Source organism: Ammospiza nelsoni, chromosome 1 (genome assembly GCF_027579445.1).
Source record: "Ammospiza nelsoni isolate bAmmNel1 chromosome 1, bAmmNel1.pri, whole genome shotgun sequence".
Lineage (NCBI taxonomy): Eukaryota > Metazoa > Chordata > Aves > Passeriformes > Passerellidae > Ammospiza > Ammospiza nelsoni.
In genome coordinates, this window is record NC_080633.1 from 50,091,993 (window position 1) to 50,105,508 (window position 13,516).

A 13,516-nucleotide genomic window follows, 5' to 3' on the forward strand; every position below is an offset into this window, starting at 1 on the left:
CAGGAGTTACACTTACCAATGCTTGAAGCTTGGGACAGTGTATGGAAAGTTGTATCAATGTGCTGTCAGTTATCTGGGAATAAAAGAAACCAAACATCAGCCACCAGCAACAGACAGGAGGAGAGGCAACCCTCCAACGAGGTATCTCTTTCTGTACCAGATGAGGGTTCTGTTATTTGTGGAAAACAACTCCTCACCTGTTACTCTCCAAGTAATTCCCTGTAGAGATTTCCCAGTAATTATTTTTATTTCCTACCATAAACACAACACTATTTATAAAAACCAAAGAACATCTAGACGAAGTTGTTAATGTACTGCATTCTTACACTGGACATTCAATATTGCTTTTCATATTAAATCTCACCAAAACACACTCTTCCAAGTCCATCTTCTCCAGCTCATGGCAATTCTACAATAAACAAAAAATGAACAGATAAACAAAAAAATAAAATAAAACAACATATTGACATAAAATTATGCACAGGGCTTATAATATGGGGCAGCACAGCTTGCAAGAGGAAACTGTGATCTAAATCTCTTCAAATATTTGATCACCATCAAATGACCAAAAAGAAAAAAAACAAAAAAACCCAGATGAATTAACAAACAATACCCCACCTCCCTCTGAAACATCTACATTTCAGCCTTTCTCCTATGAAGGGAAATGTCTCCTCCTAGTCCTGTAAGGTTTGAACAGGACACAGCAGTGCTCAGCAGCCCTGCTTCCCTTCCGCCCTCTCTCCAAACCCATGGTATTTACAGCCCATGCACTAAAGCCAGCTCCTCTGCACACACAAGAACCCAACTTCTGCCTTTATCAGCTGCCCCTGGTTCACCTGGAATACACTAAAGCCTTGGCACATTTCTCTTTGTTGTCATACACTAGAAAGAAGCCTTAAACCCAAACTGCTTTGGCAATAAATGCTGAAAATACGAAAATGGGGTCTACTTTAAGGGCAGAAGGAAGCTGCGTGTCACACCTACCAATTTTCTCAGAGCAACATTCTGAGAGACCCCCAGCAAGCTTTCAGAAGTGCTGTCAATATCTGATCATGACTCATTTCAAGAAAAGATGTAACCTTGTGACCTTGCAGCAGACCACACAGTGCCAAAGCTCGGCTCAATTCCCAATCTGGTTTTTCCAGGAACATGGCAAAAAGTATTTAAGAGCAGGCTTGAGGTGACCACCAAGAGCCTGAGGATGCAGTGCTGAACAATCAGAAAACCACTCTGTTTAACCACTGTGGCTACCAAAACAATCACCCCTTTTCATTCACATTAAATGTCAGCAGCATAAATCCCATCTACAGAGTATAATTTTCGAGTTCAGATTTCCTAACCAGCAAACACCCAAGTCTAACATGAAGCATTTGACACCACCAATATGCTTTCTGTATGGATTTACAGCATGAACCAGGGCACAAGTGCTTATAGTTTATAACAGATAATGTAAGTGATCTGTAATTTAAAGTTATCTTCAGAACAATCAATTATATGCTGATTTTTTATGTAAATATCGCAAGGGTGTATGCCATCAATATAAGGGAAATTTGGCTAGAATACATAACATGACTCTAGAATTACGTTAAGTGTAATAAACACAATTGAAACAACTGAAAAAAGAGAGGGAAAAAGTGAAAAATTCAATGATAGATGGCAAATTAGATCAAGTTGCAGATCTAAGTATAATCCAGAAATTAAATAGCTTTTTAGTCCCCTCCTCCACTGGCTTCTTTCTACTTTAATTTTCCTCTTCTCATGTTGCTTCCCAGCAGGACTACACCAATGCACAGCTGCTCAGCAGCAATGAACCAGGGTGAGCTGTGACCTCCTGAAATGACCCTTACCCGTGCCAGAAGGGTAAAACCAGCATCTGTGAGATGTGAACATCTTGCAGCTTCCAGAATCCTGGAAAAGGTTTAAATGTTAAAGAAAACATTAACATAGAGAAAATCAAATGCATTTGAGATACAAATCTGTCTTCTGCAACTTAAAAGTTCTCAATAGTAAAAGTATGTGTATATATACAGAAACACACACTTACACACATCCTCCCCCTATTTTTCACCATGACTTGAAATGAAAAAGCAGACTTAATTCAGTTTATCAGAAGATTCTGACAGTCAGAGAACATTTAGTGGAAAAAATTATACACAATGAGGGTCATTTTAACCTCTTGTTTCACTAAAAGCATAGTGACCAAGTTTTCTCATGTGTTATCTGAGGAAAGCTTTGGGAAAATAAACCCTGAGTTAAGGAAAATGCAGATGAAGCCTACCTCTGTTATCTAAGCATAGGCTGCTGGGAAATGACAAAAGTGAGAAAGTGCTCACTAGAAATCCCCTCAGAGCCTCTGCATGAAGCACAGTGAAGCAAGTTACCAGAAAGCATGGAGCCAAAAACCTCCAAGCTGCAGTAAGAACAACAAACTATATTCACACAACCTTAAAGAAAACAACAGTGTTTTGGAAAGATAATCCTAACACTCTTCCAACAGGCACTGGGAAGTAGTACCAAGAAAAAATAATCCCAGAAGGTCAACTGCCCCAAACAGCACACCTAGTATGCACAACAGGCCTCCATCCCATTTGTTGTCTTTGTTTTCTTTGTCCTTTTTTAAGGAACACTTTCCTTTGCAGGTGGAGTGAGTGTCAAGATGAGTAAGGGTAAACCACAGTGCCATGGGCTGGGCAGTGCAAACTAAGTGCAACTTACCACAGCAACCACTGCTGGGGCTGGCGGGGAGGAGGCAGGGAAAAGGGGCAAAAGAACTTTTTGTGGCAATGCTGAGAAGCCTCCAGATCCTTCCACTGGTTTGGGAGGCCATTAGAACACTCTAGAGAAAGTGCAAAGGGAAAAGCCACACTGGGTATATGAACAAATTCCAGCCCCATCGAAGGGGGGAATGTGGGGATGTGGGGCTCTGACTATGACTTTGCTGGATCAGCCTCTTCCAAGGCAAAAGCAAGGGGCAAAAGCAAGAGGGCAGCAAATTTAGAGCTGAGCAGACCCACAGGCTTGAAAAGCCACTTTCAGAGTTCCAGTCTTCCAACAAGGTTCAGAAGTATGAGGGAAATTCAAGCTAAGTACAAGACAGGCATCTCTTCCCAAATTAATGGTTTTAATACCTCTGGGACTTACTTTACAAACTTATATTCAGGAATTGTGTGCCCTTCCATCACAGGCAGTTAGCAGCCCATCATAAAATAGGCTCAGCTACTCTGAAAGTTGCCTGTGATACCAAATAGGAAGGAAAAAAACAACACCACCACAGAAAAACTCCCACAGTTCAGGTCACATTTGTCACCCTTCTAACTCCTTTCATCAATTACTTGCTACAAACCCCATCTCATTACATGGCTGACTTTAAAGGGGGTGGATAGGCAATGACATCTGCAATGATACCCAAAATAGTGAGGATACTACTTCCTGCACACCCAGTTGAAAAGACAACTATAGAAACAGAGGAATAAGAAAACCAGAAGATAAGCAGCTCTAGCTGTACTGAAATTGGGTGTGTAGATAGGGCAGGAGAATGAGGAGTGAGCTGTAATCACACATGCTGCATTAATCAGGCCCCAGAATGAAAAAAAACAGGTGGGACAGCATTGGGTAGCATGGAAATAACGACCAAAGTTCTAATTTTTGCTTTTGTTTTAGTGATTGTGCTTAAATACAGAGGGTTCTTCCTTTTTCCTGTTACAGCTGACATGAATTTCCCACCCAGTGACTTGTGAAAAAGTATCTAACATAGGAGTTGATGAGACAAAGTGATATTCAAAGGGATTCTCTACTCTTATGAAGAAATGTTCTCTGAGTCAGACTGAGTTGCATTCATTGCCTACAGCTGCTTTTTGGGCACACCTGGAATGCCTCTGCACTCAGCACCTCCCTACTCCTGTGGAATCAGCAGCTGGTGGGGCTGAAAGGAATATGATCCTGACTTTCACAGTCCCACCCAGACACAGGCATTCATGGTTCACAGGTGCTTTTCTTGACAAGCCTTGCCAAAATACCTAAGTATTATAGCATTAAAAAGTGCTAACAAAGAAAAAAAAAAAAAAAAAAAGAGATGGTACCAAGGCACCAAGCACCTGAAAGAGCACATGTAAAGAGGGATGACAAGATATCTGTATGTAGATGTGAGATAAGAAATACAGCTGAAGGGTCTGCTGAAAGCTTGACCTAAGTTTCTGTCCAAGGAGATACTTGTGACTGGTCACAACTGAATCAGGGAAATGCAGCAGTATCATGGAAAGCAGCATAGTAGGATACTCAAGATCCTGAACTGAAGTGAGAGTAGTACAGCACAGAAAACACTCAAAATTTTCCTGACAGGGTCAGCAAGTCCAACAGAGGCAGCAGAGTTTTCTTTCACGCTTAACACTGAAATATTCAGAAGGTACAGAACAAGTGTGGAATTACATTTCCCTTTGATTTCCAACATAATTTTTATCAAGTACTTTCCATCCATGGTCCCAAAAGTCTAGCTGTAACCAGCTGCATCCTCTGTCCTCCCAACATGCAGTAATCCTCAGCAGCAATCACTGCAAAGAGTCATTTTCTCTCCCTGTGCTGCTCCTCGTTACAGGAGCAGAGCAGCCAACGCCTTCCCCCTCGTGGCTGACAGTTTTCCTACCAAAGCTGAAACAATTCCTGCTGCACTTGTACTGCCCTTGGAAAGAACTGCACAACTAGCAGCAGTTTAGCCCTCCTTTTATTTCCTATCTGAGATGCTAATTGAGAAAATGAGAGAAATGGTGGAAAAAGGCCAGCAGTAACAGCACAGCTTTCTAGGGAACTCCAGTCAGTTTGCCAAAAGGCTCCTAAGCTCCTAATAAGTATGAAAGGGACACAAAGGGGACTGTCAGCCTGGAATTGTCTTAAGGACAGGTCTTCTACAGTAACAAAAGCTCTTTTTCACCCATTCAGCTAAAGGAACACTGTGTGTCAGCATATGGTACACTGGAATTTGAATGCAGCATCCCATAATTTTTACAGACTACTCATTCCTCCACTGTCTGTGATTTAACTATAACAACTCTGACTCCTGCATGTTCCTGTCATAAATGGCCATTTGTCATTCAAAAATCTTTTTATTTAATCTACATTAAAATTAGAAGTATTATCTGTCCCTACAATATGTCTCCATAACCAGGGAGCTGCTGCATAACTGAGCTATGGTTTTAAAGCCCACCATAACATATATGTTTGCACAAATTACACCAATGGGGAAGCTTATATTATTTTTAACTGATAAGCCCCTATTGTTCAAAACATCTCTCATAAATATCAGTCCAAGCTTGCCAAAACATGAGCACACTTTATTTCAGAGTTTGAGTACAAGAGGCTGCACTGCAGAACATATTAAAAGAACTTTTATAATAAAATCTTTAAATATAATAATCAGATAAAATATAATAAATCAGATAAATAGAATAATCATATATAATTTAGCTATTTTTCAAGACAAATGACTACATAAAACCACATCACAGTACAAACATCAAAAGAAACAACACAACCACAGATCTTCTTAACTTTTAAAAAAGTAATGGGCTTTATATATTTTTTTTCTCGCTTGTAGTTAGTATCTGAAATATTTAGCTAGAAGCACAGAACTGAACTGCTGGGTCTAGCACATCTTATAGGCTATATATTAACTCTTGCTTTTCTGATATGCAGTGAACTCCATTAATACGAAGCTACAGAGGACCAGCCCTCAAGTTTATGTACCTAATGTTCTGGTTGTAAATGCAGCTCATCCTCAGAAGTGAATTTCTTAGATCAGGCCAGTAAGAACATGGCATACAACACAGTCATGACATACTCACTTCAGCCTTGGACAGTTCAGACCAAGAGCTGTGAGAGAAGCATCTGTCAGGTTGCTACAGCCTGAAACACAGAGTGACTGCAGCCTGTGGCATCCTCTACAGATTTTCACAATGCCTTCATCTGAAATTTGCTGCAACACAGAAGAAGGTTGAAGTTACTTCCTTATCAAGTAATCAGCCAAGAACAAAACTCAAGACATTGCCACTGAACTGCTACTGTCACACTGTATATAACCAAGGCAACCCGGATTTTCAACAAAAAACAGAGTCAGGAAACCACTTACAAAGATAACACTGAAGATAATCAACATTTACATTTCCTATTTAACTAGGTATTTTTCCACAGACTTTAAGTTCTACTATAAGGCAGTCTGAATCACAAAGTGAGAGTTGTTTGCTGTTGTCTTCCACTTTGCTTTTTGTTTTGTAATTTTTCACTTTTTTTTAAATTGTGCTCACTTCTTATATATCAGTGGGCTCCAGGTCTGTTCCAGTGAGTGTGTAAGTTTGGGAACAGTGCAAAAGAGATTTCAAAGCCTCACAGCAGGAGAACTAACTACCTGATTTTCCCTGGAGCATTAGAACCCAAGGGCAAAACCCTTCACTTTCTGATAATTTTTGAAGCAAGAGTTAGGGAAACAATTACACATAATCCATTTTTTACAGAAGGTAAGAGTAAAAGCCAGATCTGCCCTACCCTATACATACCCCTTTAGATGAAAGATTTAACTCAAAAGAAAACTTCCAATTTCTCAAAAGCATTTTGTAATAGATTTTCTGTAAGGAGTAACTCCAAATTTAGAATATGATTAGGTTTTTTCTCTGAAACAGGAACTATAAGAAATATCCCCATTGCAGCTGCACACAAAATAGCAACAGGAGCTGGATTACTGTGTGTGTGCAAATAAGATTTGGTTTACAAGTCTTCTATTCTGAAAAAAGCTCTCGGTCCTCCTCCTAACACTATGAATTTAATTTTTCTGCTGTGTGGAACAGATTGTTTTATTTCCTGGCTTAATAATACTCTTGCAAAAATAGCAAAGACCTTCCAGTATTTTTAATAGAAAGCCTTGTGTAAGCCCCTCATTTTAGTATGCTCATACAACTGTAGCATATTTCTGATACTATTACCACAAAAATAACCATTCTTGGATGAAAACAGGATGAAAGATCGCAGTAGCTCGGCACAAAGGGAGATTACCTTATGCTTCCCCCTCCCCAGCCCAGCACTTTTTAATATCAGAAGTTTAGATTTTGCAACTAATTCAGTCAAATTATTATCAGCAGAAAATTAAAAGTCTCTTTTTCTTTTTGGGGATCCAGAAGGATTTGTATAATCTACAGGTAAGAAGACACAATTTGGAGTTCTGTCCAAATCAGGTACCTCTGGATTTGACTCTCCAAAACCATGTTATTTTCTGGAACTGTTCTGTTTGCTTTGAGAAATACACATGATGCTGTTCCTGGAAAAAGGGATGGCTTTGAAGGCAAGGACTATGCAAATTTTATGCTGCTGTAACAAGCCCTCAAGTCATTTATGAAAATTTTCCACTCTGAAACTGCTTGTGATTTCAATGCCCATATCACTGTCAGGAAATAAAAGTGTTCAAAAAATGCCTGCATGTCCCTGCAAGTTTCTAAAATCTTTCTCTAAAGATGGTACCTTTCAGATGTGCAGTTTCCAAAGCTAATACAAGTTCACTCCACAGCTGCTGGAGCTGGCCTGGCATTTTACAGGGCCCATAAAACAGAGTCACTAGAATTACAGTGGGGATCATACAAAGCACAAGGAGACCTGCTGTGTAAAAATCCCTTTGATTATACGGAGCCTGGATGCTTCTGGAAGCATGCTCCCAAGCCATAGCAAGCAAGACACACCTCCAGTGAAATCCAGCTTTAAAGCACATGTCATTAGGTAGGACACACAGACTAGCAACTCAGAGAACTGAAAGGAAAAACTACTTTCCCTCGGGAGGATTTTTTGTTTGTACTAAATAACAACAGACATCCTGACCAAAGGAAAGCTCTGGTGCACTTCTGTGCCAATGCCACTGTGAAGTGGGAGAGGTAAGAACTGATTATCCGCTTGAGATCCTTCCATAAAGACAGTCAGAAAAGGTTGGCCTTGATATATCTCATTAGTCTTGGGCAAAACACAACAGAAAAAGAACTTGTGAGAAGGGCAGCAAAAAGAAGTGTAAAAGGGGAGGAAATTACATACTGACTTTATTTAAGTGTGGTTCTGACCAAAAGAAGGAACTTCACTGCCATTCTCTTTCAGTGTCCAGCTTCAGTGGGCACCTACATTCACACTGAAAAATTCTCTTTCACTAAACATCTGTATCATGGAAGCTCAAGCTTTGTATTCTTATTGTTCTTATTTTCTGCAACTTTAAAGTAACTTTAAATAATCCCTAACACTCAAAAATATTCAACACTTTACAGAAATCTATTAGGTTCAATCTTAACAAAAAATGTTCCCATGCCACATTCATTCTAGAACAATCTGTAAAACAGATTTGTAAGGTTTGCAGGTTTTTATGATACCATCTAGCAATAAAACTAGAAAACTTTTCAAAAACAAAAAACCCCATAATTTCATTATTCAACTCTGCATAACTGAAAAACTGAAATTCTAATTGATTTCAATATCTTTTTTTAGGCTTACTTGCAGGGAAAGAATGACTTAGCTATATTTAAAATCTAAAAGAAGGTCTTTCCCATTCCTGAAAAGTCACATCAGAAACAATGAAAAGCCAATATAAGCCAGAGCAAAGAAAATTTGTGTTCTTTAAGTAGAATTAAAAGTACATGAATGATTCCCAGTCATTTCATGACTAATGAATGTGTTCTCCATTAATATTGGAAAGGCATGCCCTTCTGCCACTTAGATGGCTCTGAATCATCTTCAGTTATGATGCCATTACTTTTTACTCTCTATTATGTAGCCCAGAACATGACTTCTGCTCAATTAGAAACCTTAGAATTATGAATAGACCAAAATGCTACACAGTTCATGAAAATTGAATTAATGCAGTTAATTCTTACTCCAGAGCTTACCACACTTAGAACATGTAATGAAGGGGAAAAAAATAACCCAACACTTCAAGTCCAAACTCAGCTGTAGAAACAGCCAGCTCATTTAAAGATATTATTTCACACAAAATCCTGTAAACTCCAGAAAATAACTATCTTACTTAAGTGTATAGCAGATCAATTTATTAGCATTCAAACTTATTTCTGATTTCTAGAGAATGTACCTTTGGAAGCTTCAAATACTTACTGTACACGATTGCAAATTCAGGATTACAAGCTCATGACAGTGATTTTGAATGTGTTTCAATGCTTCATCTTCTAACTGTATTTAGTAATTAAATTGGACATAGGAAAAGAAACAAGAAATTAAAAGCACAGCAAAGCAGCCCAAAAAATGTACACATCTTGCAATATTGAACAAAATACTATAACAAAAATGACATTTTTAATTCATGGAGATTTCAAAAACCCAAAATAAAATTTTATTCCTAAAGGATCACCCAAGCAATTATGTACCTGTGTGCAACCTCTAAGAAATAGAGCTTTTAGTCCACTACACCCTTTCACCAGTGCTTCAATACCATCCTTCGTAATCTGATCACACCAGGAAAGATTCAAATGTTCCAGATTTCTGCAACCCTCACTGGGAGAATTAAAAAAATACATAAAGTTAAATCCAGCCTTCAAATAGTCATAACAGTGGGAAACCCAAATTAAACACACTGTTAGAAATTAATGATAGCCAGTGGACTGTGCCAGGCCTCCACAGAAAAGTCATGAGAAAAGACCACACACAAGCACCACAGTCTACACCCCAGAAGCCTTAGATATAGAATACAGCCCGTGCTGATTCACAGTATAAAGGTTCAGCACCAATTTTTTAACTTTATTAAATGCTGAACAGCTCTTTAAACACTTTTCTTTAACACAGAACACTGAATCTTCTTACCTTAAGCCTTTTAAAGAACTGTTTGTGATGGCTACGCAGGATGTCAGATCCAGATGTTTCAGCTTGGAACAGAATCTGCTAAGACTGTAACACGTGCTGCAAAACAGCAGACACACTAAAAATACCTTCAGCTACTTCTTTTTCCAAATTTTCCCATCAATCAAAAAACCTCTTTGACTTACCTGTCAGTGATTTTTGTGCATCCGTTCAGATTTAAGTGTTCGATGTTCCTGCAGTTCTGTGCAAAGGTCCTAAGACACAACAAAGAGCTGAATCAATAAAATGTCCCGAGCGCAAGGCAGTCACTAGAGCGCGCTCCGTCCCACCTGCACCTCCTCCCACCTTGGCCAAAAAGCCTGATCTTCAAGGCACAGAGTAACTGCAAAGCACGCTTCAAACACATTTATCTCAGTGGTTGCTTCTTCCTTTTCCTACTGCAAGTTCCTGGCCTTAGGAAAGTGCCATTTCTCCCACTTGGGCAAGGTGCTTATTTCTGTCATGTATCAGCCAGAATGTGCTGCAAATACCGTAACAAAAACTCAAAGGGCACAAACAGAAAGCTTCAAGTGTTACATCAGTTAAACATTAAGTTTCTGGGAAGAGTTTTTGCACATCTCATTACTGAAGCCTTTGCAAGTCTTAATAAGGAGCTTGCTCCCACAGCAAATGGAAAGGGACACGCCTGGTACAATAGCAAGGGTGACCTAAGTCTATTGAACTACCAGTGGAATACCCTGTAGGCTGCAAATTGCTTCTTTATTATTTTAAAAATTAAAAAGCATCAGTGTGCACTACTGGGTATGAACTTTAAGGATGATTGGAGCTATTATACTGCTTGTATATATCATTATACTAATCAGTCTGAAGAAATACATACATTTTCTTTTCATCTGTGAAAAGTAATATTTACAGCTACATTGCATTTCAGAACACTGTTTTTATGCCCATGTTTCCTTCAGCTGCATGGATTTTATTGGCAGGAGGGAAGGAAACACACAAAAACAGTTTTGTCTGGAGGCTTGCCCTGGTTAACAGATCTGACTACACAGTCAACTGGTAACAACTTCTGGCTCTACAGCATGGGTTGCAAACAATGGAAAAAAACCCCAGCAAGCAGTTATACTGGTGAGAGTTTCCACTTGAATACTCAAAACAGCTATTCCAAAATTCATATACTGGAGGGAGATTTACAATCAAGACACTCTTCAAATCACTTGGAAAGATGTTACACTTTGGAGGAACAGCAAACTGCCTCTGAGATTCAAGCATGGGGCATGTCCTGACAGACCTGCCACAAGCATTCAGTGCTTACATGGCCAATACCTACATCAGTAATTGGCAATTTTACTCAAAAGTTGATGTAGAAGAAAGATAAATAGAGAAATTAGTATTGCCCACAAAACGAACAGATTTGGAAACAACTCAATGCAAAAAGCTTACAGGAAAAATCACTTTCAGAACAAGTATCTGAAAATTAATCCTGCATGAATTTCCTCTAGAGGCAAAAGTTAAAGAATTGACTTACTTATAAATTTTAGAAATAGCTAAAGGTCACAGGACAGTAGCTTAATGTCCACTGATAACAAAATCTTTGTGCTTATATTTTCCACCTGAGAATGGCCACAGTACTTGAGACTGAACACCATCCAGCCCAGGCTCCAGGGAGAGAGGAGGAAAGCATAACTGCAAAAAGCCAGACCCCAAGACTTCCTCAGAATGTTATTTGAGCCCTAAAGTGCTTGTGGTGCTCCACCTTCAGCTGGAGGTAGGATCTTAGGGTTTAAATACTCACAGAAATATACACAGGAACCTGGCTAAACAGTTTGCATTGGAAAAAGCTCATAGGGATTCAAACATTCTTCTAGGAACAAACTGCACAGTTCAGTTCATACCCTGTGTGAAAGGAGGGTCATTGTCCTCTCTAGAGCCTCCCACGATGTTCTTGTCACCTGCCTGTTCTTATTTTGACCCAGAAAAGAATTCCAGATCTTTCCTGATTTTGAAGGCACTCAATGTAGGTACCAGTTTTTATCCTTCCTCCTATTTCTAGGGTCACCTCTTGTCCAGACTAGATGATAAACAATAAAATGAGCACTAATCTTGATACTCTGACTATTGAAGGAAGCCAGAGTACAGTCTGAAAACATTTTAACCACTTGGAAATGGAGCAATAATCAACATAATCCTCATGAAAGAAAAAGCCATGCTTCTGAAAAGCACAAGCTTTCATTTCTTAGTTCATTGCTAGAAAATAATAGAAGCTATATTTTGATCTCAAACTGATGACTCATTTAGTCAATACTAAGGTATTTAGTACTTACCTAAGTATCCCACTTTGCTCATCAGTCAGGACTCAGAAATACAAACAGACATAACAGTAATCCAATTGCAGTTGGTTGCACACATTAGGAAACAAATGATGTCTCCATCAAGGATTTTACTTACTTTAAAGAGGAGTCTCCAACACCAAGACATCCTCTCAGACTAAGCTGTCTCAGGAACCCACCACACCTTTTTGATATATTTTCCACAACACGACCCTTAAACCAAATAAAAGGAAGATTTAGCTGAGTTTTATTCTGACACAATATTCTAACCAAGTTAAAAATCCCAGGAGTTAAGACCTAGACCAGCTACACCCCACTATACTGTAACTATACTATACTATTACTATAACTAAAACTCTTTGAATTTCTTTTTCTGCTTTAAGAAAGGACAGTTACCTGTTGGGAATCTCCACTCACACTCAGGTACTATTCAATTCAATCTTTAATTTTTCTTCCTTTTTTTCATTTGATCATACACAGCTCAACTTTTTGTCACAGCAGACCCTACCCATTAAGACTACTAAAATGATCTTCAAGTTTTGTCAGATGGGTAGGGAACTGCCCCAGAGGTGGAATGGGAGGCTTGGCCACTCCTCAAGTGCCCCAGCCACTCTTACAGCACCTAAGTTGAAGCTGCCCACAGAGATCTTGCTTAGGCCAGTACATCACAACAGCCTCCAGCAAGTCCCTGTTTTACAGCTCCTGCCTAGGGATGCTTGCAACTGAAAGGTGCCAAACACCTTGGTGGGAGCAGCAACAACAGGACTAATCCCTAACAGCACTGTGCATTTTTTCCTCTCCCTTCATTTTTTGAAAGAAGAAATATGCGTAGAATTACAGGCCAGTGGATTTTTTTTGTTGTCATGTTGTTACATTTTATTGTCCTTCTCTAATACTAACGTCCTGGCCATCACTATGGGAAAATATTTTCTTATCAGAGTTTGTTTCTTGGTCCATAAGTAACATTGCTTATCTTATCACTCCAAAGAATTTACACCAAAACAAAGAAACTGAAAATCTGGTTTATTTTTTTTAAGCTTTTCAATTAATCAGTATGATTTCTCAGCAAAGGACAAATACCTTTACTGTAAGAATAAATTCTTCAATGAATAATATATGATGCAAGTTCAATTTACATTGCAGAAAAAAGCCAAATCCTAAAGAATTATTCAAAGAAAGTTTTCCCAAGTTTTCCCAAACTCATTTATTTCTTTACTCATGTAAAACCTCCCAAAATCCAGCATGCTAAAGAGGACAACTTTTGTGCATTCAAATGCATTTAGCTGTTTGAATAATTTGTCACTCAAAAAAACTAGTTTTTCAACCTACCCCAGCTTATAATTAGTTCCACATACCAAGAAATCATAAGG

The 13,516-nt window shown here is 38.8% G+C and overlaps 1 protein-coding gene across 3 annotated transcripts in view; it reads right to left on the minus strand.

Moving 5' to 3' along the window:
* Positions 1–13,516, minus strand: part of FBXL2 (F-box and leucine rich repeat protein 2) — a 51,439-nt gene that overhangs the window by 6,902 nt on the left and 31,021 nt on the right. For all 3 annotated transcript variants that reach the window (XR_009419222.1, XM_059479875.1, XM_059479860.1), the window contains 9 exons: positions 12,265–12,359; positions 10,002–10,070; positions 9,820–9,915; positions 9,387–9,513; positions 9,118–9,192; positions 5,835–5,965; positions 1,848–1,908; positions 365–409; positions 17–73 (listed from right to left, as the gene is read on the minus strand). Coding sequence is in view for 2 of the 3 variants with exons in the window: in XM_059479875.1 (XP_059335858.1) it covers positions 17–73; positions 365–409; positions 1,848–1,908; positions 5,835–5,965; positions 9,118–9,192; positions 9,387–9,513; positions 9,820–9,915; positions 10,002–10,070; positions 12,265–12,359 (756 nt within the window). In the remaining variant the exon portion in view is untranslated. The remainder of the gene's footprint in view (positions 1–16; positions 74–364; positions 410–1,847; positions 1,909–5,834; positions 5,966–9,117; positions 9,193–9,386; positions 9,514–9,819; positions 9,916–10,001; positions 10,071–12,264; positions 12,360–13,516) is intronic.